Below are 27905 nucleotides of genomic sequence, written 5' to 3' on the forward strand. Positions count from 1 at the left end.
GCACATCAGAAATATGTACTTCAGGTAAAACATGTTTAAAAAATTAAAATGCTCCATGTAATTTAACACGACTTTAACTTACTTAAATAACACTTAAGAAATTATAAATTACAATGAGCTGTCGAGTTGGCCTAAACCTTATTGGAGTTGATTTTCTGGCCACATCCTTTAAGGTCATGTAGAAGTCTCTTCAGCTCCACTTGGTTGCCTTGGCTGTGATTCGCATTGGGGCAATTCATCTAATATAAGAGAATATAAGAGATCAGATATCAACATCCACCTTGTGTTTTCATGTCATGGTTTCTAAGGATACAAATACTGCAGGTCAATGGGAAACTATTAATAGATATCTTAAGTAATTTACATGTTTGTTGTACTGTTCCAGTGATCGGACAATCTCTCCCCTTTTACCAAAGAAGTGATGCTCCAGAGATGCCAAAACTGCCTCAACTTCACAAAAGAACTCCTGTAAAAGAACATTTAGTAAATTAAGTTAGCATTTTGTCAAGCAGCACTTTCTCATAAATTGTCCTACATCAACCTAATATTACTCTGTACCATATGTGTGTAAGGTTTATTTAAAAATGAAATCTAAAAAGGCAGAAGACTTTACTACCTTGCATTTATTTGTGGTCTCAGTCAAATGTGTTAAATCTTTGCCAAGTGTCTTCAGAAAGTCCTGGAGTGAAAAAATATGCAATCGTAAGATATTACACTTTCAAAAAATCACAAAACCAGTAAATCCTAAACAAGTGCAGTGCTCTTTATTTCTATTGTCAACAAGCTACCTTGAAAGTTGGTGCTTTTGAGGCGATTTAGTCAGCGCTTACCTCAGGCAGAGTTCTTACGTAGTCCTCTGCCAAGCCAATAATCTTCTCTAAGTTGGCTTGGATGGAATCCCCGTGTGTTAACGGAATTGCAGTGACAACCAGCGCCAGGTTAACCGAAAGCAGAAAGATCAAAGTCTTCATTGTGTGTTGGGTTGATTTGCCAAGGCTAAGAAATGCTAAGGAAATCCCTGTACTTCAGAGAAGTTACAATGGCAGGAGAAAATAATTTAAAGCCAGAAGTGAGGACTACTCTTTCAACACTGAATATTTATACACAGGACCCAGCATTTGTAATGTAAACTTTTTTTTTATTCAAATGAAGTGTCAGCAGATTATCAAGTATACCTAGAATGAACACAATATCTTGATTGAGATGTGGTTGATTAGCAGCGTCGCCAATACAAGAGGCTTTTCTCTGAACACCGGATACTAGCGGTAACCAACAACCAGGCCCCAGAGACTCAACTGGGTCCCTTCCTGCATTGATTGCATCTTGTCTAAGAACCAATATCCTTCATCAATGACTTCCATTGATTAATGAAGGAACAGACAAACTACGTGGCACAAGTCTCAACACCAACTGGAATTATAAGCACAGGACATCCATAAATGGGGCGGGGGGGCAGTCACCTTTAACCATACAGCATAAAATGAAAATGTACATCCAAAGAAATTTCTAAATTGAAATTAGACTGATGAGGATCATGTCTAAAATTGACTACTTGTCTGTCTGTATGAATCAAGTCTTTGGAAGGTGTCTGTAACTCAGTGCAGGTAGGTGCTGAGGGAAGATATGCTGCACTTGGTGATCTCCGAGCACTGATCCACGTTCTTCCTGATACGGTAGAAGTGTTCCACGTAGCTGGAGCGTCCCAGGAGCTCCACAAAGTCCTCGTCATGGGTGATGATGAGCAGCTGGAAGTTGCGCTGGCGTGAGCGGCTCTTGATGATTCTGAGAAGGAGCAAGTAGAGTGTTTTTTTTTTAACATGCATTTCCTCAATCCACTGCACAAATACATCAAAGACAATACCCACCCACTGCAAAAAATACTTCAAAGACAATACCCACCCTATAGCACAAATACTTCCAGAGAGCTGCAGTCATCTAGAAGAGAGCTGCAGTCACAATAAAGAATGTCTGACCAATTCTAACAGATTAGTGAATTACAAATTATACCTAAAAAAATATCTAAAGCTCAGAATCAATTAACTCTTATACACAAGTGTCTGGCAGAGCCACCTTTTTGCTGGAGTAACAGCTTAAAATCTTACTTTCACTTTATTACTTATACTTCTCTAACTGCAGAATGCTCATATTCCTTCAGATTTTCCAGCCCCACCAATGGGTCAACAGTGAGTTTTTATCCAGAAAATGGGACAGACACTTGAGTGGTTCATAGGTGAAGGCCGGTGGTAAGGAAACGGTCCTTCTTTCGAGCAACTTCTTTTATCTGTGCGAACATGGAGCTTCCACAGCACAGAGCTTGAATTCATGTTGAAGTCCCCCCCCAATGGTGAGGAGTCTTACCACACATGACTAAGTATTGTACTGTGTTCAGACATTTCAGCTAGGAACTCCAGGTCAGGTATGGGATGGCAGAGATGGCTGCGTCGCAGGGTCCTTTCTGTTATTATACCAAACGTGGCTGGAATCTATGGTTTCATTCTGGATTTAAGGAACCCATGTGAGTAACTATTCAAAACAAGGCTATACAGTTGTGCTCAAAAGTTAGCATGCCCTTGGAGAATTGGTAATATATGTACCATTTGTAAAGAAAACCGGAGTGAGCAGGCAAAACATCTTTTTAATTCTCAAGTTATAACAGAATGGCACAAACATAAAACCAAACATGGCAACAAAGAAAGAACTGACCCCTGTTCATAAGTCTACATACCCTTAGTTCTTAATACTGTGTATTGCCCCTTTAGCATCAATGACAGCGTGCAGTCTTTTGTAATAGTTGTCTGAGCCCCCACATTCTTGCAGGTGGTATAGCTGCTCATTTGTCTTGGCAAAATGCCTCCAGGTCATGCAATGTCTTTGGTCATCTTGCATGAACTGCACGTGTGAGATCTCCCCAGAGTGGCTTGATGATATCAAGGTCAGGAGACTGATGGCCACTCCAGTCTCAACCTGGCCTTGTGCTGGGGGTCATTGTTGTGCTGGAGGTCATTGTTGTGCTGGAAAATCCATGAGCGTCCCATGCGTAGCTTTCGTGCAGAAGAATGCAAATTGCCTGCCAGTATTTTCTGATAACATGCTGCATTCATCTTGCTATCAATTTTCACAAGATTTGCCGTGCCTTTAGAGTTCACACACCCCCAAAACATCAGTGAGCCGCCACCATGCTTCACAGTGGGTTAGGTATTCTGTCTATTATAGGCCTTGTTGACCCCCATCCAAACATAGCGCTTATTTATTTTGGTCTCGTCACTCAAAATTAGTGTGCCAAAAGGCATGTCAAGGTGTTGTCGGGCATATTGTAACCAAGCTTGTTTGTAGCATTGGGACAGTAAATGCTTCTTTCTGGCCACTCGACTACGCAGCTCATTTTTGTTCAAATATCGTCGTATTGTGCTCCTCGAAACACCCACACTGTCCTTTTCTTTGTATCCCAAACCATTCTTCTGGCAGTTTTGGCAGAAATCTTTCTTGGTCTACCTGACCTTGGCTTAGTATCAAGAGATCCACAAATTTTCCACTTCTTAATAAGTGATTGAACAGTACTGACTGGCATTTGCAAGGCTTTGGATATCTTTTTATATCCTTTTCCATCTTTATAAAGTTCCATTACCTTGTTACGCAGGTCTTTTGACAGTTCTTTTCTGCTCCCCATGGCTCAGTATCTGGCCTGATCAGTGCATCCACAAGAGAGCTAACAAACACATTGACTATTTATACACATACACTAATTGCAATTTAAAAAGCCACAGGTGTGGAAAATCCACCTTTAATTGCCATTTTCACCCATGTGTGTCACCTTTTGTGTCACATTCAAGGATATGTAAACTTGATCAGGGCCATGGAGTGATTTCTGTTATCATGATGATTTAAAATGGATCCAAACAACTATGTGATAATAAATGGCTTCATTTAATCACTATCCTTAAATAAAAAAGGCAGTTTTTTTTGCATGATCAGTCATTTTCCAAATCAATGCCAACATTTCACATTTTCTGCCAGGGTATGCAAACTTGTGTGCACAACTGCACCATGTGTCCGCGGGAGCCATTAAAAGCAGGGAGATGGGGGGGGGGGTCTAATGTGCTTACTCCACAAGGGCATAGGCGAGGGACTCAATGTTCTCTCGGTCCAGATTGGTGGTGGGCTCATCCAGGGCCAGGATGCCACAGTTAAGGCAGAAGGTCTCAGCCAGAGCCAAACGGATGATGAGTGACGCCAGGACCTACAAAAAAAAAAAAACAACACACACGCATGTCATCCTCAGAAACACCAAACGTCGCCCCTTCCGGTGACGCCGTACTACCATAGCCATGTGTGGCTCGACCTTAACAGGAAGTAGGTGACGCACCTTCTGGCCGGCACTGCAGCGCCCCCTCATGTCCAGCGCGGTGTCCCCCTTCACCATGACCACACGGTAGTTGTAGTTCCTCCGCTTCACCCCGGCCCCCGAGGCACTCTCGTCCACGTCAGAACGGATCTCCACATACTCAATGTCTGGAGGAGAGAGGGGCGGGATGAGCATCCGGACGGATACTAAAAAGGGGACTCACTGGGGAAAGTGCGGGCTGACACAATAAAGGCAGCGAGTTTGGTCGTTACACGGCCGAGCTGCCCCAACCAAGTTCCCGTTGGCGCTGCCAGATCATCCGGACGACCAGTTCGGTAGACAAGTGGAATCAGGTTGAAATTTAAGGCGGAATTAAAACCTACATATGAAATGCAAACAATCACACCGCGGCTTAGAAGCAGGCACATACAGTTACAGGTGCTGGGAGAAGCACCAGATTTCACTCTATAATGCATAGTCACTATAAAACTTCCACCCACAGATGATTAAAGCAAATTGCAGTTGAATTTAACATTTGCTTCGCATAATCTTAACCATAAACCATCCTGTTATCTCTCCAGGAAGAGTGTTGGGCAGCCACAGTATACAGGACCGACATACTAAATGTTGCAGTATGTGCAAGATGGATGGGATTGGATTATTTAACTGAAACACAAAACGATACCCCAGGCGCACAAGTTAATATGTGGTCCTGAAAAACAACTATTACATGATTAAATCAGATAACCTTGTCCTCTGTACGTGCTGCGCCACAGGTCTCGAATTATTTTGTTGATCTCCTCCATCTTCATGCTGTGAAACTTCATTATGGTTCTGTTAGAAGAAGACATTGTATAAAAGTTAAATGGGCACATCTGTGGACAGGAATTAAGTAATATGCTTTTTGAAAGGACAGACCTGCCAATAAGTAAAAACAAGGTTAAATATAAAGATTACGAAAGGGATAAGGAGTCCTTATTGGGCGGACGTTGAGCTACGATGATTACCCAGAAGGCTGGGATGATCAAGTCTGAATTGCTGAATCAGCCAATGGCACAAGTGTGTCTGTTTTTCAGTAACTTTCTCCAATCACAAATGACATTACATAATAGCAAATTCCTCAATACTTATTTGTCAGAATACTCGGCAGACCAAGTGTTTATCAATAAAGACACGGACGAAGTTTGGGGCGCCTGCTGCTATGATTGGAATCTGATAAGCCGTGCTCTCCTCTCATTTTCCCTCAGAAGCGCTCACACTAGTGATAAAATGTCCATATATTTTTACTGACTCTGATATTTGAGTTGTTAGGGCACAAAACTACCTTTCAAGTAATTCAGTTGATTTGTGTCAGTAACACCATATTTACCACTGGCAAATTACAGGGTAACATGGTGAAAGACTCCCATACTCAACAACACACCGTACCAAATTATTCCAAAACGATATTGATTTTAAAAATCATTCAAAAAAATAAATCATTTTTTTCTGGCTGTCACTAGGCTTGACTCTAAAGATTGTTGGAAATTAATATCCTGACTTACAGGTTTTGTTTCACTTAATGTCACAAGTTAATGTTTAAAATAATAGTTTTCTACTAAATTAATCTGAGTGCCAGAGATGTAAAACTTTTCCATGTAAACTTTCTTGCCAGTCCGTCTATCAGTTTGCATTGATTTGTAATCTCAATACACTGGCTTTTACGACCCTCGTGGTAGTATCCTTCCCACCGTAAACAGCCCTGCATTAGCTAATACTATTCGGGTCTCCTTTGGAAAGGGAAGTCGAAGAGATGTTATTGTTCAGAGGCAGTATTCTACACAGTGCCTCTTTAATATCTTAATACAATAAAACCAAGGACTTTTCAAATATTCTTTGCTGTACAATCTACGATTATGGCCTTGCCTCTTAGCGACAACTCTACAGACGTTTTGGAAGAGTCAAAGATGGAGATGTGTCCTCTAACGCACCTCTCGTCGAGCTCTTCTGCTTCTTATCACCCTAGGAAGTGTTTGAAGAGACATACTCACTGGAGAACACTGCATTACATGGCCAACAACCATAATATAACTTGGAGGTCCTCAACCTACCACTCTGAGTCAACAGAGCGTGACAAGACATGCGACACTGTCCGGTTTCTACCCGTCCGCCTGGTGAATTCAGAAATTTTTCTCATGTCAATATCGACAGTATGAAATGGAACACACTAATCAAATTGAGTCTACTGTACATTACTTTGAGAGAGCACAGTGCTTTCAACCCCAGGGTTGTGCGATTTATTCCAAAAAGTGAGGCCTGTATGAAAATGTGTATTCTAAATCAATATTTAAACTTTAATATTATTTAGGGGGGTACCTTGGACTAAAGACAATGCCCTTTATACACACAAAGGACAACTTCCTAATGCAAACTTGGGCTAGAAAGACTGCATGGGCACCATCCTTTCTGCATGGCATGCATTCACTGAATGATAACAGAAACCACCGAGAGACAATCGTCCCTCCTCACCATGCCGCCAGCCTGCTGGTGTGTTCTCGGCAGAGTTAATAGATGCTATCTCAGTGAGAACTGATCGGTCACTTCCTCCCAGGAACTGTCCTTATATGGATGATTCACATCTTGTCTGCAGTCGACAGGGGAAATTCACATTGTTTTGGTAGAGAGAAAGAATCCACGTCATAAAGCATGTGGTAAATGTTGCTGACCACTTGCTGAACTGAGTGCGTGTCACATCCTGGTATCGATACCAAGTGAAATGGGTTTCGCAATATCAGCGGTTCCCTTGCCGTCATCTTGGCCGAAATTGTTGTGTTGGCATCATGCGTTGCCAGACAACCTGAAATTTACAGGTAAGAAAACACTAAATTATATGGATAATTTTGATTTGTTCGATTTTGAACAACCTTTATGAGTCATTCGAGTGGACAGCAAAACACACTAAGGTTATTCTACTCTCATTTAACTATACCCCTCTTTACACAACTCTTCAAATTGCATACACAACAGACCCTACCAAAACAAGATTTAAAATGAACCCCATTTCTTTTTATTAACTCAGTTCTAATGTCTGCATTGTGGTAAGATGTCTAGACTGTATCGGAATTCAAAATTGTCAAATGAGATTAAAATTAGGGCTGTACAATTGATCAAATTATAATAGAAATTGTGATATACACACCTGCAATAATCGCAAACTCCCCCGTTTTGAGTTCCATAAATGTGTAAATGATACGTTCAGGGGCACCAGTCACCTGTTTTTCCATGTGGTATGCCAGTAATGCTCAGGGTTCATTGTTATGTAGAGAAAAACAGTCTGTTAGTGGTTTTGGAACCATTTTATGTCTCAATTGTATGCAATGACACAGGAGTTGCTGCTGCAAACTGCACAATACAGGCCACCTAGAAAGTGGGTCAATGTTACACTTTCACTTTTGTGAGACTTGGTCTTCATGTTTCTTTGCTATTTAAAGGTTCCTTACCATGCCAAATACTCTTTGCGCCCCAGGGAAATGGTAATCTATGATTCAATTTTATTTAAACAACTATTAGAAGCATAAAACCTTTAGCCACTGCTAACTAAAAATGAGTGTAATTGGGGAATGCAAGCATGTTTTACAAAAACACTTGAAAATCAACTGTATACGCTCACCTAAAGGATTATTAAGAACACCATACTAATACAGTGTTTGACCCCCTTTTGCCTTCAGAACTGCCTTAATTCTACGTGGCATTGATTCAACAAGGTGCTGAAAGCATTCTTTAGAAATGTTGGCCCATATTGATAGGATAGCATCTTGCAGTTGATGGAGATTTGTGGGATGCACATCCAGGGCACGAAGCTCCCGTTCCACCACATCCCAAAGATGCTCTATTGGGTTGAGATCTGGTGACTGTGGGGGCCATTTCAGTACAGTGAACTCATTGTCATGTTCAAGAAACCAATTGCTGGAAGTAGCCATCAGAGGATGAGTACATGGTGGTCATAAAGGGATGGACATGGTCAGAAACAATGCTCAGGTAGGCCATGGCATTTTAACGATGCCCAATTGGCACTAAGGGGCCTAAAGTGTGCCAAGAAAACATCCCCCACACCATTACACCACCACCACCAGCCGGCACAGTGGTAACAAGGCATGATGGATCCATGTTCTCATTCTGTTTACGCCAAATTCTGACTCTACCATTTGAATGTCTCAACAGAAATCGAGACTCATCAGACCAGGCAACATTCTTCCAGTCTTCAACTGTCCAATTTTGGTGAGCTCGTGCAAATTGTAGCCTCTTTTTCCTATGTGTAGTGGAGATGAGTGGTACCCTGTGGGGTCTTCTGCTGTTGTAGCCCATCCGCCTCAAGGTTGTGCGTGTTGTGGCTTCACAAATGCTTTGCTGCATACCTCGGTTGTAACAAGTGGTTATTTCAGTCAAAGTTGCTCTTCTATCAGCTTGAATCAGTCGGCCCATTCTCCTCTGACCTCTAGCATCAACAAGGCATTTTCGCCCACAGGACTGCCGCATACTGGATGTTTTTCCCTTTTTACACCATTCTTTGTAAACCCTAGAAATGGTTGTGCGTGAAAATCCCAGTAACTGAGCAGATTGTGAAATACTCAGACCGGCCCGTCTGGCACCAAAAACCATGCCATGCTCAAAATTGCTTAAATCACCTTTCTTTCCCATTCTGACATTCAGTTTGGAGTTCAGGAGATTGTCTTGACCAGGACCACACCCCTAAATGCATTGAAGCAACTGCCATGTGATTGGTTGATTAGTTAATTGCATTAATGAGAAATTGAACAGGTTCCTAATAATCTATTAGGTGAGTGTATATACTAGATTTAATAAAACTTAAAGGTGGGGGTGTGACGATGCACTTAGCTCATGAGACGAGACGATACACGATATTGGGTTCACGAAGAGAAACGATATTTTAAAACTATTTAAGAAATCTTCAATGACAAAATATATGACTGGAAAAAGTATTTCATTCGATGGAAAATCACAAAATGCAAAACCATGCAGGTGCATTTTGAAATGTTTTAACTGATCATCTTGTAAAGTTCTATTTTCTGAGTATGCTTACATATTGTTCGTGTCTTGTCTGTCACTCTGTTGCCCCTCATTGTTTCACCGGGTACCAGCCTAGGAATTTCACGTCGTTGCCCTTGGCTCTGGCAGTGATGCCCCGAAAATCATTGTATGCTCTACGGCAGGGGTATTCAAAACTGGCCCTTGAAGCCAGTTCCACTCCATTTTTTCATTGTAACCCTCTAATCAGGGACTTATTCAGACTTAAGACATCAGGTGGGTCTAATTAATGAAAACCAGCAGGCTCCGGCCCTGGTAGGGTAAGATTTGAATACCCCTGCCCTACGGCTACCACGGCCTTTGTGCCCCTGCTGTCAAAATCCCACAGTCAGCAGTTTGTTTGTAATTCGCAGCTGAGAACAACCACAAGAACGGACTACATGTAGATATGCAAGCTATCTAGTTATCGATAAACAGCTGACTTATTTAGTGCTTACCTGAATCAAACCTCAGTTTTGGAAGGTGCGTCCGTGAGCAACTGGGAAAGTTCTGTCCTCCAAGAGGGAGAATATTGGAGAAAACACCTGAATGCTTTTTGAAAGCTCTGAGAAGTAACGTTAGGTTTTCAGCCAGCCCGCAACAGAAAGTGTTGATCGTGGCTGCCTTCTTGAGATTCGAACCCGGGTAAAATCCTGAGACATAATTTGAAAATCCACCAGAAATACTCACAATATAACAGTAAACAGTTTCCTTTTAGGATTCCGGTAGCTACTGAAGGTTGTAGCCAGCAAAGTTTGTCTATCCTGAACAAATCCTCTTTTGCCACTGGCAGTTTTAACAGCTAATTAGCCATTCGTTAATGACATTGATACAGTATCGATTAGAGATGGGCACAGATATTCGAATATATACTTCTTAGCCTACTGTTGTGGATGAAAATCAACGAATTCAGGGGAAGATGGAATATATTTAGTGAATTAATAGTACCACAGGAAAAAATATTTGGCCACAAAATGCTACGTAAAGTTAAGCTGTTGAATCGAAAGGCGGTTGAGAGTGCAGAAAAGTTAAGAGTTAAGCAAATGGCATATAGCTGGCTAGCTTAGCTAACTAGCTTCTCTAGATTCTTCCATCCAATAATCTCAATGTTGTGTGTTGATTAATATTGTGTTCTAGTTCTGTTGTTTTGCGTGTCAACCACACAGCTTGCTCCATACATGCAATCGCTTTTTTAATCACACGATCACTGAGCCGACGTACCATATGAACAACACCCTGCCCTTCGCGCGTTATGTAGTAGTGCTCATGTGGTTTCGGTATTATAATAATTTTTTTAAACATGTATTTTGGTTAACTGAATACTAATAGATTAACAACACATACTATTCGGATAGTAAAATAATGTCCAATGCACATCCCCAGTATCTATCAATATAGGTGACGATAACTTTTTGGTTAAGTGAAAAGACAGAAGAGTTTGTCTATCCTGAACAAATCCTAATATCCACCAGAACTGTTTTATTTTAGGTTTCCTATTACGTAGCTACATAAGGTTATAGCCTCAGGCATAATGTGTTTCGTCTGTTGCGGGAGTGGAAAGCGGGACCTGATGTTCCATGGACCGCCTCTCCAACCACTGCGCTATTTAAGAAGGGGTAGTCAGTCACTCACTCACTAAGAGAGGTTTGCTCTTCTAGGCCGGCTCTGCTTACGCGGCCTGGCAAAAACAAAAATGACTTGCCCCGCGCACAAATAAGTCACTGTATTTGTTTATTTAGCTCATACTCATTAGCGCAGGTGTTTGTGATGTTAAAGGATACTTAGCGGTGTACTTTTGGGTGACTGAGGTAATGTTATCCTTCTGGCTAGCTAGGGCCTTGTAGTAGTCCCCCACCACTCCCTGTCAACCACTCACTGATCCAGGGCCTTGTAGTAGTAGTCCCCCACCACTCCCTGTCAACCACTCACTGATCCAGGGCCTTGTAGTAGTAGTCCCCCACCACTCCCTGTCAACCACTCACTGATCCAGGGCCTTGTAGTAGATGTCCAAGTCCTTGTTTGCCAGCTCGGTGGTCCTCATTACAATCATCTTGTCCCGGAAGCGCTCGTCCGCCTTGCCGTACTGGTCCTCTCGGAGCTCCTTCCGGAAGCGGATGATCTCCTCCTCGAAGCCCTTCTGTCGGCCCAGGGCCACGCTGCGGTTCTTCTTCAGGTCCTCCATGCGGCGCTCAGACTCCCGGCGCTCACTGGGGAAGATAAACAGGGTCAACGGCTATGAAACCTAAAACAACAAGTCAATAATGTACTTGTCATCGGAAGCTCAATCTGTAAGTAGCTCACTAACTTCATTCAGAAAGCATGATATACAGTCTGTGGCCAGGAATGTACAGTGAATATAAAAAGTCTACACACCCCTTTTTGTGATGTAAAAGAAGGAGACACAGATAAATCATGTCAGAACTTTTTCCACTTTGAATGTGACCTATAATGTGAACAATCCAATTGAAAAACAAACTGAAATCTACGAGGGGGATTTTTTAAAATTAAAACCTGGTTGCACACCCTCTTATAACTGGGGATGTGGCTGTGTTCAGAATTAACCAATCACATTCAAACTCATGTTAAATATTAGTCATTACACACCTGCCATCATTTAAAGTGACTCTGATTAATCACAAATAAAGTTCAGCTGTAGGACAGCTAGTAGGACTTTCCTGACATTTTCTTACTCGCATCTCAGAGCAAAAGCCATGGTCCGCAGAGAGCTTCCAAAGCATCAGAGGGATCTCATTGTTGAAAGATATCAGTCAGAAGAAGGGTACAAAATAATTTCCAAAGCATTAGATATACCATGGAACACAGTGAAGACAGTCATCATCAAGTGGAGAAAATATGTCACAACAGAGATATTCCCAAGAACTGGACGTCCCTCCAAAATTTATGAAAAGATGAGAAGAAAACTGGTCAGGTAGGCTTCCAAGAGGCCTACAGCAACATTAAAGGAAATGCAGGAATTTCTGGCAAGTACTGACGGTGTGCTACATGTGACATCAATCTCCTGTATTCTTGATATGAATGTGCTATGGAGTAGGGTGGCAAGATGGCCTTTTCGTACAAAGAAAAACATCCAAGCCCGGCTGTTTGCAAAAACAAATATCAAGTCCCCTAAAAGCACATGGAAAAATGTGTTATGGTCTGATGAAACCAAGGTTGAACTTTTTGGCCATAATTCCAATGGTATGTTTGGCGCAAAAACAACACTGCACATCACCCAAAGAACACCATACCCACAGTGAAGCATGGTGATGGAAGCATCATGCTCTGGGGCTGTTTTTCTTCAGCAGGAACTGGGGCCATAGTCAAGGTGGATGGAATTATGAACAGTTCCAAATAACAGGCAATTGTGGCACAAAACCTTCAAGTGTCCGTTAGAAAGCTGAAGATGAAGCTCACCTTTCAGCACGACAACGACCCAAAGCACACATCCAAATCCACAAAAGCATGGCTTCACCAGAAGATTAACATTTTGGAATGGCCCAGCCAGAGCCCAGACCTGAATCCAAATGAACATCTGTGGGGTGATCTGAAGAGGGCTGTGCACAGGAGATGTCCATGCATTCTGACAGATTTGCAGCGCTTTTGCAAAGAAGAGTGGGCAAATATTGCCACGTCAAGATGTGCCGTGCTAATAGACTCCTACCAAAAAGACTGAGTGCTGTAATGAAATCAAAAGGTGCTTCAACAAAGTATTAGTTTAAGGGTAATTTTTTTCCCCCTCAAAGATTTCCGTTTGTTTTTCACATTAAAGGTTGAAAAAGTTCTGACATGATTTATCTTTGTCTCATTCTTTGACATCACAAGAACCTGGCATTTTATCAGGGGTTTGTAGACTTTATATCCACTGTAGGTAAACCCAACTAGTGACTGATCAGATCCCTCATAATTTAAACTAAAAATCACCAGAAGTCTTTCTAAACGTTTGTTTAATTTAAGGAACCTGAAGCCAATCATACGTGCTAGGTCTTTGGACCAGGCACATGCAACCATTGTCAAAGAGGCAGTCTTACTTGCGTAGCTGCAGGACCTGCATGTTCCCCATTTCCTTCATCAGAGACTCATGTTTCCTGATCACTTCCTTCAGCTCCTCGATGCGCTTCCTCAACGTCAGATTGTCCTGCAGCCAACGTTCTTGGACCTTAAAGCAAAAATGACATTCATAACCACTTCCTTTCATCGTTCCTTCATCAAGGAACAGTGGTGAGTTAGTGAATAGGAGCAAAAGGAGAGATGTGGACATGGAATAAAGGAAAAACAAGAAGCAATGTGAGATCACCTTCTGAGTATCTATGTCCTGCCGAATGTTTCCGATGTCTTTGTTAATCTTCTCCTTGTTCTTCTCGGCCTCATGGAGCTGAGTATTGAGCTCTTGGAGCTCTGCCTCTTTTTGCTTGAACAGAGACCATACATTTGCCAGACATACCGAAATAATGTTTAAGAAGAGGACAAAAAAAAATAAAACAGGATCAATGCATACCTCCTTGTAGTCATCCTTGCCCTCTCCTGTGTATTTGGTGATCACCCTTTCTAGGGTGTCCATGTTTTTCTTTTTGTCTTTGATGCCATTTATCTGTGATGGAGGGACAGAGCAGGTAGTCAGCAGTGCTGCATTAAAATAAACAAGAACAATAATGGCATGACTGAGACACTGCACACCGGCCAATGACATGAGGACCCCCAACAGACGGCAAGAACGCCGTAGTCAGACGAAACATGCCGGGCTTCGTCAACACGCTGACAGAATTGGCCAAGCCAGGGCGTGAATAAGGACGAGGGTGAAGGGTGAGGTTGCTGGTACCTTCTCCTGGCCCTCCTGCTGTTTCTGCTTCCTGCGCGAAATCAGGTCATTCCTCTCCTGCTGCAGCTTCTCCAGGGTGGCGGACAGGGGGGCCATCTGCTCCTTGGCTTCCTGGATTCAAAATGGGGAAGGAAAAACCAAAACAACAAGTAAGCTACTCTGACCATCTTTTATCACTTCAAGACTTCAAATCCCCAGTCAATACACAAATTACAGATAAGGAAACATACCACCACCACCAAAGTGATAGCTAGTCATTTTGGAAATGAGATGTTAATCTACTAGTCTCGAGTGAGATTAAATTGTGCATACCAAATGTGCAGGGGCGACAGAAAGAACTGCAAAATAATTATTTGTATTTCTCGAAGATTACTTCCTATAATTTATTATCTATGAATATAGCATCTTCCTAAATTGCATATCATTTGTGTTAGGATATTATTTCATGTTCATTGGTCCCCGCCTTGCTGCTTCAGACTGCGTTCTGCCGATTCGAGTTTGCAGTAGTAGGCAATAAGCTAAGCGTGAATGTGGGTCTAGCACCTCTCTCACAATGCAATGAACATTGTACGTGTGAAAATATTAATACACATGCTCAGAATGTTAGTGCGATCAATGTAGATCAAACAAATTTGATGCCAAGTGGGGCTGACAGCCGGTAGCCCCACTACAGCGTCATTTCGTCTTTCAGACCTGATTGGCTGTTTGTCTGGCACCAACATTAGTCGGCAAGAAGAGCGAGGAGGGTAGATTGTCTTAGCTAGCTTGTTAGCTTCACAAATGCCAGATAACTTGAGATATTGAATAAAGTGGATTTCATACTCAAGCACCGGTTTGAAACCCTTAATTTGGAGGAGAAACTTGAAGCGACTTGGTACCCATCAGACACGGGATATTGTCATCACGGGTTTAACATGGAGTGGTTTTTGAAGAAAAAGTGGCTAGCAGTTAGCATACAAAAGAAGGCACTCTTCTGTTTTCCATGGCTGCTATTTGGTGGAGATGGTACTTGGTCTAGGACGGGTTACAAAGATTTAAAACATCTTTGAGAGAATTGCAAAACATGAGAGCAGCAGGAGTAATCTGGACACTGCGGGCACGACGAGTTGGTGGACTCCCTGAATCCTGGAATATTCAGATGCATTTTCAAGACTATGTGAGAGGTCGATTAGAGACTTCAGAGGCACTATGACGCTCAGCCCATCTTCAAAGGGACATCTAACTCTTTACTAACCAAACTGTTAAACTGTATGTATGAAGTGTACAGGGAGGAAATTGCCAAGCAAGTGGACGAGACATCATTTGTTGCCATACAGGCAGATGAGACAACTGCGGTCTCCTGTAAATCACAAATGGTGGTTGTGTTGCCACACATGTTGCCTGACAATACAGTGACAGAGAGGTTTTTGGAGTTTGTGGAAGTCAAAGATAAAACTACACTCAGCCTCTCTAATAGCATCAAGGGTGTGCTGGAACCACTGAAGCTGGGAGAAAAGCTGATCGCTTAGACTTATGATGGTGCTGTAACATCCGAAGGGTACAGACGCTAATGAAAGAGACATACCCACATGCCCAGTTTGTTCACTGCTATGCTCACTAGCTGAACCTGACCTTGCAGCAACTTTGTTCAGCAAGGACCAGCATAATGAAGGTGTTTTTTGCAGATTGAACTGCTTTTGCCACCTTTTTCTCTGGTGCTCCAAAACATGTTGCGGCACTTGCTGAGGCAACACAGAGACAAATTCCAAGGCCACCCACTGTACGATGGAACTTTAAAAGTAGAACTGTCAATGAGTCCGTCACTTTACTGAAAATTATCATAACACCTATGACGACATCCAAGTCAGAGAGGAACTTTTCAACCTTGACGAGGGTAAAAACCTTCACTCGCAATACCATGGGACAGCCATGACTCAACACATTGGCCATGTTGTCCATTGAAAGACAGCTGATTTAGCAGCTACATTACTTAATTCCCTAAGTCATAGAAAAGTTTGCCCAGAGGAAGAACCGCCGTGCCACCTTTCTCTTCAAGTGAGCCCTCAGCCTTGGTGAGTGAAAGCATATTTTATCAACCTGCCTTTGTGGTGGTGGTCCGTGCATTGATCATATTTTTGCGCTGGATCGCTTGATATAGATGGTGACAGTGTGTCCATGCTTATCTATTAAGGTTGTTGTCATAGAATAGATCTGTATCCCTAAAAGGTTGTGGCTTTCAGTGGTGTTGAGCTTATTCCTGTTCATGTATGGCCCTGTAGGCACACTGGTTCTGAGCTTGGTTGCATTTATAATTTAGGTTTGTAAATGTGACAGTGGTAATTCTACATGTGTGTTAGAGAGAAGAGCAATTCTCACACACACACACACACACACACACACACACACACACACACACACACACACACACACACACACACACACACACACACACACACACACACACACACACAGACACACACAGACACACACAGACACACACAGACACACACAGACACACACAGACACACACAGACACACACAGACACACACACACACACACACACACACACACACACACACACACACACATACACACATACACACACATACACACACACACACACAGACACACACAGACACACACAGACACACAGACACACAGACACACAGACACACACACACACACACACACACACACACACACACACACACAGACAGACACAGACAGACACACAGACACACAGACACACAGACACACACAGACACAGACACAGACACAGACACACAGACACACAGACACACAGACACACAGACACACACATTTGTACAGCTACCCTCATGGGGACCAGAAAATAGAAATTGCATGCTCCCTTGCCCTAAACTTAACCCTAATATAACCCTAAACCTAACCCTAACCTCAACATTTCGGCCTAAACTTTACCTAGATGTAATGCCTAACCTTAACCCTAAACTTAACCAACAACACCTGGACCTTAAAGTAACCCCAATTCTAACTATAAAATAAATTGTAAGTTTGACCCTAAACCTAAACCCTGAGCCTGAAATTGACTTTTGCCTCACGGGGACCGGCAAAAGGTCCCAATTAGGTAAATTTTTTCTGGTTTTACTATACTCATTGGAGCATGCGGTCCCCATTCGTTCAGTAAGACCTAACACACACACACACACACACAAACGTTTGTACAGCTACCCTCATGGGGACCAGAAAATAGGAATTGCATGCTCCCTTGCCCTAAACTTAACCCTAACCTCAATAAAGTAACATTTATGCCAAAACTTTACCTAGATGTAATGCCTAACCATAACCCTAAACTTAACCAACAACGCCTGGACCTTAAAGAAACCCCAATTCTAACTATAAAATACATTGTAAGTTTGACCCTAAACCGGAAATTTACTTTTGTCTCACGGGGACCAGCAAAAGGTCCCAATTAGGTACATTTTTTCTGGTTTTACTATACTCATTGGGTCATTTGGTCCCCATTCGTTCAGTAAGACCTGACCTAACACACACACACACACACACACACACACACACACACACACACACACACACACACACACACACACACACACACACACACACACACACACACACACACACACACACACACACACACACACACACACACACACACACACACACACACACACACACACACACACACACACACACACACACACACACACACACACACACGTTAAGTGTTTTCTGGAGCCACGCTGTTTGTTGATGTGTTAAATAAATACATCAGTAGCAAGTGGCAGATGGATAGCTTTACTGGTATGTATCATAGATTTTGAAATGGTTTGTGCCCCACTGCCAAAATCCTCAACTATCCTGCTGACGAACCGCCTGCGGTTACACAGCGCCACCAGCACTGACAAGTTTAAGATGTGTCCAGCTGATCTCCTCAGCCAGGTGTTACCCTGAGGTCCCGGTGCAGAGTCTGGATCTCTGCCGTCATCTCCACACACTGCTGCTCCAGTTGCTGCTGCTTCTGCATGTCGCTGGAGATCTGCAGCTTCTCGCCCCGGATCTCGTTTACGCTGCTCTTCAGGGTCTGGATCTGATCCTGCTGGTCCTGGATCATCTTACGCTTCATCTCCATCTTGCTGGATGCTGCAAGGAATTCAATAGTATTGGAATTCTTTGTGCTTGTATGTGCTGTTATATAGATATCATATAGGAACTGAACTGCTCCAAATACGCTATTACAGTATTCACAATCTCAGATGTACTATGAACTTCACATAAAATACCAACAAGTAATCACTCTATTAGATTTCCTAAAAGGAAAATCCTGACTTGTTGTCGATCCTAAGGTCTAAGGTTAATTATCCCCAGGCAGTTCTTACTTGTGTCCAGGCAATGCTGGGTCTCCTGTTTCTCCTGGCTGACCTGCTGGATGGTGCGGCTCAGATCCACACCTTGGAGTTTGGCAGCCTGCTGGGCAATCTTCCTCTCCACATCCCTCAGGTCCATCTGTAGACCAATGACACACACAGACAACCACATCAGCTGAGAATGGAACAGAGGAGAGGAAAGAAAACAACAACAGAGAAGCATATAAAAATAAAATAACAGAAATATATTTTTAAGTCTCAACATGGCAAACTTCACGTTAAAAGCCGAGACCACACAGGGCGTGTGTTGTAGGTCCCGACCTGGTATCTGTCCATGAGGGAGATGTCCTGCAGGCAGGCCTTGGCTGTGTCCTCCTCTGACATCTGAGTGGACAGCAGGGTCTCCTGCTCCTCCACATCTCCTTTGAGCCTCTCAATGTCCCGGTTGACATTCTGCAGCCGGTTCCTCAGCTCAGGAAGCTCCTTCTCCTTCAGCTCCACAATAGATTGCCTGTTGGATAGCAGAGAGAGAATAGCCCAGGTCAGGGTTCTTCACTCTTTGTCTGGCCGGGGGTAACCTTTGGTTTAGAAGGACCCTGACCTGGGTGGAGAGGGCTTATATGGGAATCGGGTGACAAAGGGCCACGACCAAAACTGAGCAGGACATTTGAAAGACACAGCAACAGCTGTAGTGGGTGAACCTCTCTGCCCCAGTTAAAGAGCGGCAACTCACTCAAAATACATCTTTTAGAAAACATGTCTATCCATTATGAAGTAGCGTAGCATAAACCTCTCTCATAGGATACATGCAACTTTGATGCCCCATCAGAACACGCATGCCTCCTCTAATACAAGCACAAACTACCACCTAGTGGAAACACACTACAACTGCAACCTGATCCGACAACCTCCCAATGACAAAGCACCAGCGCCGGTTCCCTTCTCACCTGATCGGCTTGAGAGCCATCATCTCATCCTTTCTCCTCTCCTTCTTCTTCAGGTCCTGCTCGGTGTTCTTCAGCTTGTCCGGGACCAGGCGCAGCTTGGACTGCATGTCGCTGATGACATCCTGGAGCTCAGCCTCCGAGGGGAACACTCGCTGGCAGACGGGGCAGCAGGGCTCGCCCTCATCCGTAAGCTGACTAATGAACTGCGTGTACACTGCCGTGGCGCCCGCCAACATGGCTGGGAGTACACGAGACAAGGCCACATTCCAGACGTTATTCACAGAGAAGTAAAAAAGTAAACTCTGCTAAAACCAGCACGTCACAGGCCGGGCACGTTGCGGTGCGCAGAATATACATTTTGTCACAAGGAGCAGCAATGCCTCCAATGTAGGTATAATCTCACGCGCCGACTCAAAGTTACCTCTTTGCTTGGAGGTCTTCTCCAGGTCCTCCTGCAGCTTGCCCAGGTCCTGCTGGAAGTCCTGACTGCCACAGACGTTGAACACCTTCTCCTCGTAGCCGGCCAGCTGCTGCTCCTTCCTCCTGATCTCTACAGAGCAGTGCCTCTTATTTTGCTCCCCGGATGCCAGTTCTTTACTGTGAACACACCGCGGTCAGACATAGATGGCACGTCTGGAGCGTCTAACTGCTACAACACAACCAGAAATGTATTTGCGTGCGGCAGAAACACTCACTTGATCTTGGCCAGTTTCTCCCGGGTGGATTTGATCTCTTTTGACTTGGCATGGATCCAGTCCTCTAGCTCCTTTTTGTTCGGGAAGTGACCGAGCAGAGACACCAGATCCTCGTTGTGCCTCGACTTGATCTTCCTCACCTGTTCTTCTTTATCCGTCTGTGGGAAAGAGAGAGGACCGTAGGCTGATGTTTCTACTGACCAGATCAGAGTTAGCACTGGTTCAGAGTGAAGGTTCGAGCAGGCAACTAACCAATCAGAGTAACTAAAACAATCAAATATGTTCTACACTGAGCTGTACATGAAACAATTCACAGCTGCAAATGGTTCATCGTATACCTCACATCTCAATTGTGTAAACTGACAAACTATCACGCATAACCTTTTGCAGGCATCTTTAATTCTTGTTTTTAGATCGGCCCTACCTTATCCTTTTTGAGCATGTCCATCTGTGTGCGAACGGAGGTGTGTGTGTTCAGGGTCTCCATCTCCTGGTCCAGCTGACGCAGTTTGCGTTCCAGCTCTGCCTTGCTCTTCTGGAGCTCCAGCACTTCCGCCTTCAGCCCGTCCACATTGGAGCTTTCCACAGCGCTTTCCAGCTCCCGCTCCTATAGACACATCACAGCAGAATCAAGCATGATACGACCCTAGCAGGCACTGAATAAAAAATAAAAAAAAGGACGGCTGCTCAACGGAACCTCACTCCTTATAAGGCACCTATTATGGAAATGGATGGTGATCAGCGTTGGGTGGTTGTCAAGGGGATGTGTAATACACAACCAATAAAATAATTCCTACATCAGCAGTTGTCACAAAGGGCTTTTACAGACACCAAGCCCGAAACCCCAAATAGCAAGCAACAAAAAGGGGTGTGCGCACTCGTACCGCATTGGTGAGCTCCATCTCCAGCTCCTGTAGCCGGGTTGAGGAGCCCTCCAGTCTCTGAAGGCCAGACCTGACGTTTTTCAGCTCCTGCTGCTTCTTGTTCTGCAGGTCCTTCTTCAGCTCCATGGTACTCTCCAGGCTGGTCTTCTTGTCTCGGATCTCGTCAATGCTGCGCTGCTTCAAGGCCTCCTTCTCTTGCATGTCCCTCTGTGCAACACATGTGGAAACAGGTCTCAGAAGAACACAGCAGCGGAGGTGTGAGGAGACAGTATCCACACTGTCATAACATGGTCTAATCAGAGGTGCGTCCGTACGGGTCTTCTTCCTACCATGACTTGCTCGGCGGCCTCAGTCTCCTGGTCAAGTCTTTCTTGGACCTGGAGGTGGAAGCTCTGGAGCTGCCGGTCATTGAAGGGTGTCCGGTCGTAGCCCTCCATCTCCAGATAGGCTGCCAGGGCTCTGACTTGGGAGTCGCGGGCCTTAATGTTCTGGGTGTGTTGGTCGGACTCCAGCTGGAGGCGGCCTTAGTGGAAAAAGCGATCATTTTCAGGTATATGTTTAACATTCAAGAATATATATTAACCATGTCATTGGTGGCACGTTCACTCAGCGGGTCGTAATGTTTGCATCTGCAGAAGTGTAACTCTTTGGCAAATCATGTTCAGTGACAGTCCATGTAAGAACGTTCATATAAAATGACTAAAACGCACAATTTGGAACTCTGTGGGTCTGCAGATCACACCTTGTTCCACTAGAAGGTCCGACTTGAGGCGGGTCAGTCTCTGGCACTCTCTCGCGGCCCGCTCCACATCCCTTTGGCTGTCTGTGAGCTTCCTCTCCTTCTCCTTCACTGTCCTCTGGTGGTTCTGGTAAATCTCCTGCAGTTGCTCATCAGAGCCCTGGAAAACCTGAGCCACGCCCAGAAGCCACACAACAGGGTTTCACTTACAGGCCTAGGGCTGCAAAATTCAGTGACCTTCCAGTTAATTCTCTGGTTTTCCAGAAATACGGGCAGGAGGATTTCGGATTTCCTACTTAATCCCTCGCGTTTAGGAGAAGACTTCAGCTGGGCTTTAGGAAAGAAAACAAAAACAGGAAATGTATGGAAAGTTCACTGAATTCTCCTGGACTACAAAGGCCATGTCCGGGAACCTTTCTTAGACAAGATAGAAACAACCATTAAAGATAAAAAGTGGGAATTGTTCCAAAATAACCGTTTTTGTTTATTTTAAGATATGCAATTAAGGACGTATTGCACTCTGTTCTTTGCTAGCGGGTGTTGACCTCACCAGTTTATCTAGGGACAGTACTCTCCATTGATAAAAATGCAACAGTGCCCAAGTACTACTGTACCCAAGACATGCTACTGTGAAACACTCGCCACACCTGCTCCATCTTCTCCTCCAGTTCCTGGTTGTCTTCTTCCATCTGCCTCTTCCTGCTGTCTAAGGCTTTGATTTCATTGTCGAGCTTCATCACTTTCCCCAGGTTATCGTCAATGTCAGCCAGTCGGTTCTGAAGTAAAACCGGTAGAGAAACTTCATGACTGTCATGCTGTCACATTCAAACAAAATTTCTAAACAAAAATGACATTATCAATTTGTCCTTACGAAGACTAATGACAAAAACAACATGCAAAAAGTAAAAACAATCTCAACGTATTTGACAGTGGCATATAGGACCAGTTCTCCCCCTGGCAACAAAACCCTGTTACACTCAAATGCTGCCCATTCCTACAGCATTTACCATGACAACATGATCACATTTCAAAGAGCACACACAACTTTGCAGGCAAAATTGGAAGGAGTTCGTAGACCTACACTGACTGGTTTAGCTCATTATTGCTGACATAGGTTAAAATCTTTCAGAATAGCAATGTTGCCAACTAAAGTATAAATGGACTAGCTAAACTGGGTTACCTGAATGTGCACATGGTAGAGAGTAAAGGAAAAACAAATGACTGTGACATAAACCAGTCTAGAATTTACCAGAGTTTTAAAAAAATTGCTCAAATGTCAAATAAAAATACATAAAAACTGAATCTAAATTAACTGCCTGAACGAACACTGTACATGCCGTATAAAAGACAAATGAAGAATATCATCATATGCTAACACTTCTATTTAACTCATCAGTTAAACAACTGTTCCCTTTCTGTAGGATACTAAAAGGATCTAAAAAAGAAAGCCTCTAAATTGGCTTCCATACGACACGCTATATAAAACAACAACACCACATGAGCAGACCTCCACCATTACACTGCTAGAAAAAAATATTATCTGTGGAACGAGGACCCACCTCCAGGGGCTCAATCTGGCCGTCTATCTTCTGAACGGTCTCCTTGGAGGAGGCCAGCTGGGTCTCCTTGGTGGAGAGCAGATCCCTGATCTCCTTGGCCTTCTCCTTGTTCAGCTTCAGGAACTTCAGCTCCACCTGGCACTCCCTTACCTGGTTGGACTGTTTCAGCCTGAGCTGCCTCAGGGTCTCCAGCACCTTGATGTATCTGACAGGGAGGGGCAACCATTAGTCTATATTTCTATTCATTTATATGGGAAAATCATGGTTTTCCAGGTGGCAGGGTGAAAGAAAGGGTTACGCGAGTTGAAATTAAATATTAATTTTAGGTAGCTCTTGTTAGATTTACCTGCTCACTAAGTAAAACAACAGTGAACACAGTAACCCATTTATTAGATCAAAAGATCAGACCAAACAAGACGGTGTGAAATGCCATGAGTCGAAAGACAGTCCAGTTAAAATGAACACTATAGAGGGACCGCGAGCAGCACCACTTTAACAGTACCTTGTAGCGGAGAAGATGGCATCAAATTTTGTCTTGAGGGCCTTCCCTTCCCCCAGGGGCCAGTTGGACTCCTCTTGGTGACAGAAGATGACGTGGTCAAGGACAGCTTTGGACACACCCAATGCTGAGATCATCTCTCTGTCCAGCTCTGCACACTTGGAACTCAGACTGACCTTCTCTCCATATCTGGGGCAGATCAGAGTGTCAATCAAAGTTGAAGACGCAGCCAAGGTTATGAGTTGGATTTGACCCCAAAAAAGGAATTAGGCCAATTGCATTTTAAGTCAACACAATAAAGTATATAATATCGAAGACCTGTTTTGGTCCTTGAGGAACTTTTTAGCTATTTTACACAGCAGTAATTTATTGTTGAGTATGTACTGTAGCACTGCTAGACAAATTATAGGTAACTCCTTGAGACAACACCTTCATTGCATATTCAAGATAGTAGTGAATTTATTGAGGGAGTTTTCTAAAGAGCACAGAATCTTGATCTTAACGTTAACCTGCATTTTTCGCAGTGCTTTTTTGGAAACATCCGTGTGTTACCTAAGACATACACAAATGGGCAGTCTCAATAGCTTTCTGTGACACATTTCACAAGTTGCCAGGACAATTCCATAAGATACTTTGTTTGTATTATTTAAGAATATAAACATAGAAATGTGTGAATTTGGTAGATTACCCCTTTAATTCAAAAAATGTAAAAGACTATTAAAGGGGCAATGTGCAGGTCCATTTTAAGATTATAAAATTATAAATGGTGAATAAGGAGACCATTATCTTAACTCACTTGATCCTGGTGATGACCCCCTCCAAAGTTTTGAACTCCGGTGTCTTCTTGCCCTTCTGTGTGGACTGCATTGACCTTTGAACTGCAACCTTCTCCCCGTTGAGGTCAGTGAACTGCAGTCGGATTTGAGCGCGCACCTCCGTCTCATGAGCATCCTAAAACACCAACGACATTAGTGGGTTTTAGTTGAACATGCGACCTGACAAGAAATCTGATCAGACTAGAGCACTTGGTTGACCAGGGCTTATTGGGACACTGACTGAGAGGAAAAAACCTAAACCAGCACACACTCGGTCTTCCGTGGAATTAGTCTGGTGTAAGCTAGGGCAAACAGGCAACATTTGGCATGGCTGCCCTGCTTGATGGCTGCATTGTTTCGGGCTGACAGACTCAGGCAAATCAAGTTAAAATATAATCAAACATTGTTTCTGACATTGTGTTGCTGTCAACCACCGTCAACAGACAAACGATGTTGTCCCATCGCCAAACCAAAAGTAGCAGCTCATAGCATACGTTCCCTTTTCATGAAGTACTTCTTCTGATTCTGATATTTTATTCAGGTCCTTCTTTGATTCCAGGCCCACTCTACTCATTGTTTTCCATTGTGTCTCCTCTGTCAATGTAAATTCAGATACATTTTGTTTCATTATATTTATATTAGGGGTGGCAATCATTTTGACACCCATCTTTTTTAGTATCCTATATTTGAATGTTTATAAACAGGCTCTCTGAGCTACTGTACGAGTATAAAATAAACTAGTTCAGCATAACACCTTTTTTGTATATCTTTATCGAGGGTCCCAATAATGTTGGAGGCGACTGTGTGTGTGTGTGTGTAGTATATAGATTTAAATGTCTACCTTGTCACAGATTAGAGAAACTCAAAAAACTAAAAAAGCCCAACAAGAATTCCTCACCTTTGGATCATGAACAAATGTATTTCCTTTGCTCCCTGGTGGAAATTCTCCAGCCGTTACGTACTTCAGACACTCAATGATAGTCTGTGGGCAAAGAAGGATGAGAAAGAAACAGTTGGCGTGTAGACAGTGGGTATTACAGAACAAGATAATGGGATTGCATGGAATATCAATGAATGTAGTGTACTGTAACGTATGCAGGGCAGCAACCTACCGTTTTACCTGCACCGTTGGGTCCCACTAACACCGTCAAGGGATTAAAGAATGAAATGATCTGTTTGTCTTTGTCTTCCACGCCAAAGCTCCTCACTCCGAGGATGCTCATCTTCTCAATCCTGGCCATGTCGGCACCTTTATTGAGTTCGGCTGAAATTGAGGGCAAGAGGAACAAGATTCTCACCAGATGCCAACTTCTGAAAAGCAAACTAATACATTTTTTGTACGGCCACAACTCAAACGCCTCCCTTCTGTAGTCTCAGGGATGAACTCACTAAAGTTTCGAAATGTTTATTTTAGCCATGCATGCATTATTGACTGGCAATAAGTGACGAAAGATACAGCCGAGGTTTTGCTGAAAGCACCAGATTCGAGACGATGCGGTAGTAGAACATATACACCGGAGGCAGCAGAGTTTGACTGCTGGAACATCAGACGGCATTCGGGACAAATCTTAGATATTACATTATGTCATGTCATTAACTAACATGAGTTGGGTAACCTAGAGAAGTACATGTATTAATTTGGGAAAAACTGCAAAAGCTCCTAATACGTAGGTATACCGTACTGCTTTGGACCACACGAATGTGATACACAAACATTGTTCAAACGTGCCACTGATGTTACAGAAGACCGACAAGCTAGCTAACGTAACGTTAAATATGTAAGGGCAGTGCACTTGCCAGCTAGTTAGCTGCACCTTACACAGCAGGCTAGGCTTGAGTAGCAAACAAACTTGGAAAGAAGACTAACAGGATAGCGAATAGCCGAAACACGAAACAGAGCATAGACTCAACGACCAACTCGTGCGCTATGTGAAAGGTTTACGTCAGGGTATATTGACAATTGGGGAAAAAAATACCTTACTAGCTTTTTTTAGAGTACTAACAGTTGATGCCTGACTTGCCGCGCTGACCAAATTCGTGACGTCACTTAGCCGCTCATCAAAACGCGACTGGTGGTGTTCTGACTTTTTTTTGTCCAGAAGAGGGCAGGTATGTTCAGGGAAGGAAGCCGTTTAGTTTCCCTTCGTTTAAATAAATACACATTTGACCCCATTTCCATTATATCCAACTCATTAGACTTATTTAATGAGAGTTGCGATTGACCAGGGCATCCATTGTTAATTGGGCAATACGAAACTGACGTCATAAACAGGTTTAAAAGTACAAAAATAGTTATTTGTGATATGCGCATGATTACACAGAATAATAACCATAATTAATTGCTTGCGTGTTCACCGCACAATGCTCGTAATCAGGGGCGACTGGTCATTATGGGCAGGTGGGACACAGCCCCACCGGTTGTCAACAGAAAGAACTGCAACAAAATTATGCTATTTTTATTTCTCGAAGATCACTTGGTACAATTTATTATCTATGAATATAGCATCTTCCGAAATTGCATATCATTTGTGTAAGGATTTTATTTAATGTTAATTGGTCCCTGCCTTGCTGCTTCAGACTGCGTTCTGCCGATTCGAGTTCGCAGTAGTAGGCCATAGGCTAAGCGTGAATTTGGGGCTATCCCCTCTTTCATAATGCAATGTACATTGTACGTGTGAAAATATTAATACGAATGGTCAGAATGTTAGCGTGATCAATGTAGATCACAGGAATTTGATGCCAAGTGGGACTGACAGCGGGTAGCCCCACTACAGCGTAATTTCGTATTTCAGACCTGATTGGCTGTCTGTCTGTCTGGCGCCAACATTAGTCGATTGTCTTGGCCAGCTTGTTAGCTTCACAAACGCCAGATAACTTGAGGAAAAAAGAAAAAAGTGGCGCACCGGGTTTGAAACCCTTAATTCGGAGGTGAAACTTGAAGTAAAGCGACTTACTGCCCATCAGCCACGGGATATTGTCATCACTCAAACTGCTGGTAAAAGTAACCACGGGTTAAATGTGGAGTGGTTTTTGAAGAAAATGTGGCTAACGGTTAGCATACAAAAGAAGGCACTCTTCTGTTTTCCATGTATTCTATTTGGTGGAGATGGTACTTGGTCGAGGACGGGTTACAAAGATTTGAAACATCTTTCTGAGAGGATTGCATGACATGAGAGCAGCGGGAGTCATCTGGACAAT

At 43.3% G+C, this 27905-nt stretch overlaps 1 protein-coding gene across 4 annotated transcripts; it reads right to left on the reverse strand.

The window, feature by feature from the left end:
* Nucleotides 1-1160: 1160 nt before the first annotated feature.
* Nucleotides 1161-26806, reverse strand: rad50 (RAD50 homolog, double strand break repair protein). Of its 4 annotated transcripts, none has more exons than XM_034293224.1 (26): nucleotides 26689-26806; nucleotides 25820-25971; nucleotides 25606-25689; nucleotides 24689-24843; nucleotides 23896-24081; nucleotides 23394-23598; nucleotides 22482-22610; nucleotides 21838-22003; nucleotides 21425-21618; nucleotides 21096-21302; nucleotides 20636-20818; nucleotides 20212-20369; nucleotides 19938-20113; nucleotides 19517-19754; nucleotides 18891-19080; nucleotides 18582-18708; nucleotides 18152-18345; nucleotides 14223-14333; nucleotides 13902-13994; nucleotides 13701-13814; nucleotides 13435-13562; nucleotides 11389-11613; nucleotides 5091-5176; nucleotides 4364-4509; nucleotides 4104-4237; nucleotides 1161-1782 (listed from the first exon to the last, which is right to left on the reverse strand). In XM_034293224.1, the coding sequence occupies exons 2-26, from the start codon at nucleotides 25946-25948 to the stop codon at nucleotides 1596-1598; spliced, it is 3945 nt and encodes a 1314-aa protein (XP_034149115.1). In that variant the 5' UTR covers nucleotides 25949-25971; nucleotides 26689-26806; the 3' UTR covers nucleotides 1161-1595. The 4 variants fall into 4 exon arrangements, with proteins under 4 accessions (XP_034149115.1, XP_010869396.3, XP_034149117.1 ...); XM_010871094.5 differs by having other exon boundaries at nucleotides 26684-26806; XM_034293226.1 differs by having other exon boundaries at nucleotides 26711-26802.
* Nucleotides 26807-27905: the final 1099 nt, after the last annotated feature.

Source organism: Esox lucius, chromosome 7 (assembly GCF_011004845.1).
Source record: "Esox lucius isolate fEsoLuc1 chromosome 7, fEsoLuc1.pri, whole genome shotgun sequence".
NCBI lineage: Eukaryota > Metazoa > Chordata > Actinopteri > Esociformes > Esocidae > Esox > Esox lucius.